At 39.7% G+C, this 7,097-nt stretch overlaps 1 protein-coding gene across 1 annotated transcript in view; it reads left to right on the top strand.

Moving 5' to 3' along the window:
- The first annotated feature begins 281 nt into the window (after nucleotides 1–281).
- The window catches only part of LOC147467752 (uncharacterized), a 7,289-nt gene continuing 473 nt past the window's right edge, over nucleotides 282–7,097 (top strand). Inside the window, 3 exon segments of the mRNA XM_086530975.1 lie at nucleotides 282–2,434; nucleotides 2,437–2,886; nucleotides 2,889–7,097. The exon segment at nucleotides 2,889–7,097 is cut by the window's right edge and continues 473 nt beyond it. Of these exon segments, the coding sequence (XP_086387101.1) occupies nucleotides 1,396–2,434; nucleotides 2,437–2,886; nucleotides 2,889–6,607 (5,208 nt within the window). The 5' untranslated portion in view covers nucleotides 282–1,395 and the 3' untranslated portion in view covers nucleotides 6,608–7,097.

The raw sequence follows: 7,097 nt of genomic DNA, 5'->3' as shown, positions 1-7,097 counted from the left end.
GTATATATGTAAATACATCCATGTGGGTGTGAGTGGCATGAGGTCTGACATCATCTCCACAGATTAGGCTGGCTATCATTTGTTGTTTTAACTAGGGTGATTAAGCTTCCCGAGAAGTCATTGATATCCCTGTGCTGTGAGCTTAATTTGGGCGGTATTACACTTCTCTGAATCAATTGAAAATGTCGATTTTGAAATCCTCGCAGACCGTTGAATCCAAACCTGGTTCATATTTGCCTTTACAGCGTTATATTATTGAGGGGCTTGCTAAGGATCTTTTGAAGGAGGAGACACCGTGGCTGCCTCGACATTTACCTCCTTACGGGTTTGCCTCTCCTGTTGGGGCTCTGGATGTGCTCGTGTGGTTCCGGCCTCTGTAGGACAGGGGAAGGGAGTCTCGCCTTAATATAGAGCGGGAGCTGAATCCGAGGGACTTAGTCCTCTCTCATCCAGGGCATCAACAACACTTTTCACCTCCCTAAAGTTGTTACTCAACTCCCTCGCATAAATGAGAGGGGTCTGTTCCATTCCTGGGGAGGATTTTGTAGTAGTATTCGAACCCTTCCGAGTCTAGTTCGTATTAGGAACACTCAGAAGGAGCGGGAACTCTATTGTGGCGGAGGTATCCGTTGGGTATGTACAATATTCTGTTTTGTTCGGTCATCAGGCATGGATGCTTGGGTGAGTAGGAATTGAGTCTGGTCGTTTTTTGAAACAACCTCTTCAGAGAGAGAGAAAGGGCAAATGCAGTCGGCTATCCTCATTGGATTTCACTACCTATTATTCAAAGAATATAGACTTTTAAAATGAATGGTTTCATGCTATCACGTTAAATTAAGGTGAATAAACAGCCGCTACCTTTAAATAATGGAACCAAGCTGCAGTGTCGGAGAATGGCCCGTGCCGCTTCAATTTCCCACCTTCAAGTTGTGTTGTCATTTCTCTATTTTCAGATGATTCCTCATAGAGAAATAAAACAAAGTAAGAATTGGCATAACGTTTTAGAAATAAATTTTAAGTGAGCTTGTATCGGTGTGAAATAAATTGTTATAAATGTATATGGAAATGTCAAACTGATAATCTGGATAGGTATATAATGGAGCTGGTGCCAGATACATTTTTTCTGTGAGTCACTCAAAAATCAGATTCTCAAATTACATAAACTGGCAAGGAGAAAAGTTGTACAGAATTATGAACACAGGCAGATAACAGATAATGGAATGGGGCAAGATTACTGCCGTATCCATGGAAATACCTGCGCTGCTTTACAGGTACACTATATTACACTTCTAATAGAAAATATTAAAGATCATACAAAATCCGCCTCTTAACTACCTTGAGACATAGAGCAGCAGTGTTCTCTTGTTAGCTTCCAATAAAATAATAAAATAAGTAATGGAGAAAGAACAAGAAATTAAAGCTGTAGAGATAAAGCTAGTTGTTGGAACTGTAGAGATAAAACCTGGAATTAAAACGATGGAGATGAAACCAGAGATTAAGCCAGAAGTTAGAATAGATGGAATAAAGCCGGAAGCACCGACAAAGGAGATAAAACCAGAAGTTATTACAGAGGAGATAAAGCCTGGCGTTAGAACAGAGGAAATGGAGCATGTAGTTAAAATGGAGAAGATACAGCCTGAAGTTAGACCGGAGGAGACAAAGCCAGAAATTAGAACGGAGAAGATACAGCCAGATGTTAGAACGGAGGAGATAAAGCCAGAAATTAGAACGGAGAAGATACAGCCAGATGTTAGAACGGAGGAGATAAAGCCAGAAATTAGAACGGAGAAGATACAGCCAGATGTTAGAACGGAGGAGATAAAGCCAGAAATTAGAACGGAGAAGATACAGCCAGATGTTAGAACGGAGGAGATAAAGCCAGAAATTAGAACGGAGAAGATACAGCCAGATGTTAGAACGGAGGAGATAAAGCCAGAAATTAGAACGGAGAAGATACAGCCAGATGTTAGAACGGAGGAGATAAAGCCAGAAATTAGAACGGAGAAGATACAGCCAGATGTTAGAACGGAGGAGATAAAGCCAGAAATTAGAACGGAGAAGATACAGCCATATGTTAGAACGGAGGAGATAAAGCCAGAAATTAGAACAGAGAAGATACAGCCAGAATTTAGAACGGAGGAAATACAACTAGAAATTAGAACGGATGAGATAAAGCCAGAAGTCAGAATGGGAGAAAAACAACCAGAAATTAGAATGGAGGATATAAAGCCAGAAGTTAGAATAGAGGAGATAAAGCCAGAAGTTGGAATGGAGGAGCCAAAGCCAGAAGTAAGAACAAAGGAGATACACCCAGAAGTTGGAATGGAGAAAACAAAGCCAGAAGTAAGAACAGGTCAGAAAACGCCAGTTAGAACGGAGCAAATCAAGCCAGAAGTGAAAATGGAGGAGAGACAAAAGCAGCAAATGTAATAATGGATTTAAGACTAGAAAATAAGGAAGATGATAAACCAGAAGGAATCAAACCAAAAGACTTACAACCAAATGATGAACCAGGAGAGATAAAGCAAGAAAATAACCAAGTGTTTAAAAAATTAAGGGAAATAAAGCAAGAGGAAATAGAAGATAAACAGGACAATGCGAAATATGAAAAAAATAGAGACAAAATAGATGAAATTAAACTCGAGGATATGAAATCGGAAAATGGAGTTGACTATAAAGAAGTAAAAATGCTTGGGGAGAGGAAACCTGAAGTAAGATCGATAGACATAAAACTAGGCAGGACAGAGTTGAAGATTGAGGGGCAGCCCCACACGACAGCAGCAGACATAGAAAAAGAGAGACAATATGAAACAGTGGAGGTGCATCAGGAGGTAAAGGAATTTGTAGAAATATCAAATGCACAAGAAGGAGTGATACAAAGCGACGTAAAAAAAATAAACTGGAAAGTATACCGAAAGATGAAAGAACTGAAAAGACATTAACTGATAGACAAAATGATGCACCAGCAGAACTGAAGCTTGAAGAATTTGAGATGCCACGCGCTGATTTTTCACGGGGAGAAATAAAGCCGGGAGAGATTGTAGAACAAGCCACTTCCCCGACACTTTCACCACGTCTGCCAAATGATGAAGTAGCAGAAGGCTGTATTCCAGTCCAACCTGAAGTTCCACCAACCAGCTCTTTATATTCTCCCAATTATGGGATTCCTCTGGAGGTTCTCTTGGCAGGGAAAAATCTGACTGCTGCTGAAATCATAGCAAGGATTCCCTTTCCAAGTGACGTCAGCTTTATGAAAGGCCCCGAGGAGATAGACAAATTCAGTGCACAGCACAATGTCACACCCCAGAGGTCACCTATTGAGACTACTTTCCCGGATTTCCCGTCACTTGTACCTGTAAGTGAAACCTCACTGACAGTCAAGATGTCACCATCATTGTCTCCATCACCATCTCCAAGAACTTCCCCCATTAGTGCATCACCACACAAATCTCTTTCAAACACTCCTAGCATATCTCCAAGTATCATGCAAGACAATAAAGCTGGCATAAATTGGTCACTGACAGAATTACCTTCTACACCCCCTGAATCTGGAATGAGTTCGCCACTCATCCCACCAAAGTCTCCTAAAATCACAGTTGAGGACGAAAAGAAAAATGATTTTGAGATCCATTCTGGTGTCCCAGGATTGTCGACATTTGTATTTCATCCCTTGGAGGAGCTAGGGAAATCAATTTCCAATTTATGTCCAGAGGCTGAAACTGACACTGAAAATCTAGAGATTCGAGTGGCAGAGAAAGAAATTTTGCTAGAAGAAACAGTACAAAAATCAAAGGATCCAAGCATGACAAGTGAAGTTAAAAGTGAGTCTCTTATTCTTAATGTAACTTCTTTTGAAGACTTTACGAAGTTTGACCAAGAAGGCTGTGAAAACAATGCAGGCAGAGATATGGAAAAACCTACATACCAGGCTAAAAAACATTTCAATATCAATATTGATGTACAGGAAGTGACTGAAACGGAGCGGATATTTTCAGATGAGAATATGAAACTTCATTACACAGGGAGTGAAGATGATTATGACGTTTCAGAAGGAAATGACACGGATGTACAGTCAAAGGTTTTCACATTCAGGGAAAATATATCAAAATCAAGACTCTCTACCTTGCTGACAGATAATACTAGCGAAGACCCACCTTCTAACACTGAGTTTAAGGTTAGTGAAACAGTTGCATTAGGTTTAGAAAGCTATAAGGCAGATACTTCCCATGATGTAGGCTTTGTGCACTTTTCATCTGGTATAGAGACTGGAAGCCATTATCCCTCTATTTCTGACCAAATGACAAGTGCAAACAGCGATTCACCTAATGCCCAACAAGAGGGTGTTAAAACGTTTTTGGAGAATGAACAACCTGATCAATCAAAATCTACAGGGACAGACATGTTAAAAACAACAAGCCAAGCTTGTAGTAGTGAAAAGCTTATATCAGCCATACCTTTGGTATCCAAATCAGACATTGGAGTCTCAGAGACTCATACTAAAGTATCCAGTACAGCTACACATGGAGATAATGATGAATCATTACTGTTACATTCATTGTCTCTTGGAACTACAAAAGATGTTTCTGCCACTGCTGATAGTCAGGAATTAGATCAGAAGTCCAGTTTCTCTTCATTACTAACCAGCTCTGGAGAAACTGAAGTAGTTTCTATGAATGACAGTGTTCCTTCTGCGATAAAGCCATTTAAGAGTAACATACTATCGGAAGTAACTAGCGAGGAAATGGAACCTGTGTTTGCACAAACACAGGTTCAGGCAAACATAAGCACTCTAGGGATGGGGACTTTGATCACTGATGACACTACCAGACTTTCAGCAGCAGAGTCTGTTGCCCCCCCAAAGATATCATTAGAGGAGAGGATTTCAGCTTTGCTTCCCCCAGAAACTCTTGCCACATAGACTGCCAAGTATGAAAGTGATAAAGTAATCGCACCTAATGAAGAACCAAGTACAGCATCAGAGCAAGAAGATTTGTCACACCTAGACAAATATTTTAAAACAAAGTTGCCTTTAACAGATGAATCTCAAGATAAAGAATCCATATTAACTACAGGAATGCAAGGAGAAGGACCGCATTCAAAAATATATGAGAAAGAACTTGAGCCAATACCTGCAGAAAATATCAAAGCAGTCAAACACACATCTGTGGAGAAAATCGAAGAAGAAATGCAAAGGTCTCCGACAGAGTCAATTTCAAAAGAGGGAAAACTACCTCTCTCAACAGAATATCAAAAAGGTTCAGATATGTTACCTGGCAAGAAATGTGAAGAAAGTGCCTTGTTACTTATGAATAATGAAAAGGAATCAGGAAATATCCAGTGTAGTAAACCAGAAACTTATTCATCATCTGTGAAGAGATCAAATGATTTAGAAGAGTTTATGATCAAAGGGATATCCCAAGAAACAGAATTGTTAACAACCAAAAAGTCTCCCAATACAACACTGCCATTTTCTGACGAGATGCCACACCCATCAGCGATACGAGAGCTTAGGAAATCTACAGATGAACTAACGTCATCAACGCTGATGGCTGCAGATGAAAGTATTTTTTGTTTAGGAGATGTGCAAGAAGAACCCCCTTTCAGGCGACAGCGAGGAGAATCTTCACTGACTGCATCACTGGAAGGAAGGATATCAGCTTTTCCCTGCAGTGTTGATTCTGCGGAAAATGTTATATCCTTTGATGAAACAGGCGAGGACGATGCTGTTTTTGAAAGCAGTGGGCCAGAAATGGAAACCGATTTCTTTAGTGAAAGGGATTTAAGCTCAGAAGCTATTCGACAGAGGCTTTGGAGGGGTGTTAAATCCTTGAGTTTAGATGCTGATATAGCTCTCGATCCTGACATTTTCTGCTTTTTAATCCAGCAGAGTTCAAAATCAAGTCGAAGCAAAGAAGGCAAAAAGAAAGGCCTACAACAACGAAGGAACAGTGAAGTAGAATTGCAAGAATTAGTAAAAGAAAATACAGAACTAATAGAGAGAATTATGAAGCAAAAGTCAGTAGAAGACGCAGGGGCATTGATATATAGCATCAAAGAGACAGACACTCCAGCCAATACACCCATAGAGGAGCATGAGCCCGCAATGCTTTCAACAAGAAGTAACTCGAATAGAGAGCTTGAGAGTAATACGAAATTCTGTAGTAGTAATGTTGATTCAGGTTCTTCATTGCCACATAAACTACGCATGTCACACTCAAGTAATAGCAATCTAAGTGAAGCACTGAGCCTAGCAAAAGAGATCAGATCTCCATCTCCCAAAGATCTAAGTGAAGCATTGAGCCAGGCAAAAGAGATCAGATCCACATCTCCCAAAGAAATGTCATCTCCTCGGGTGACTTTACTTGACCAGGTGAGCTGTCAAGGTTCTGAAACTGAGCAGGCAGGAAAGAGTGTGAAATCATCTTGCAAAACTTCAAAAATCTCACGATCTTCTAGTGTTTCACTGGAAGGTCCAATGAGACCCATCACTTTCAATCCATTTCCAACAAGGAATCTTCCCCGGCAACCCAAAGAAGTTGCCGTAAAATTAGGTCTCTATAGCCCTACCAAGACATCCAACGGTTCCCCGACTGAGGGGCCAACTTAAAGACTGAAAATGTAGGTGGCCTTGTATATGCATCATGAAACTTGAGTGTTAGAGATCTTTTCGAATATATGTTGAGACATTTATACTGTATAGTTTAGATAGCTGTTCACACAAGTAGATTTTCGCACTAGTGCTGTGTTATGAGTTCACGGTTACTGAAAAATGTTCATAATCACTATTTTATCATCATTCATCTTATTTCATTGATGTATATAGTTTTTTTTTTTTTCGAAGAATACAAGACATATAAAAATGGCTTATGGTTGAGTGTGTATGACTAAGTGACTGTGCTAATGTGTTACTTTTTGTTTATTGTTCAAACGTTAAACTTGGTTACTTTGATTAACAAAATGATAATAAATCGTTGGTAAAGATGACAATTGGTTGAATAATAATGAAACAAAAAGAGTAACAGATATTTGCATTTACAGTAAAATCAAAAATTTACCTCAGAGTTTACATTTATCAAATGGTCTTCAGACTATGCTTT

Source organism: Penaeus japonicus, unplaced genomic scaffold, assembly GCF_977035675.1.
Source record: "Penaeus japonicus unplaced genomic scaffold, GWHDUDI00000001_assembly GWHDUDI00000034, whole genome shotgun sequence".
In the NCBI taxonomy this organism is placed as follows: Eukaryota; Metazoa; Arthropoda; class Malacostraca; order Decapoda; family Penaeidae; genus Penaeus; species Penaeus japonicus.
This window is presented reverse-complemented; position numbering and strand designations above follow the sequence as displayed.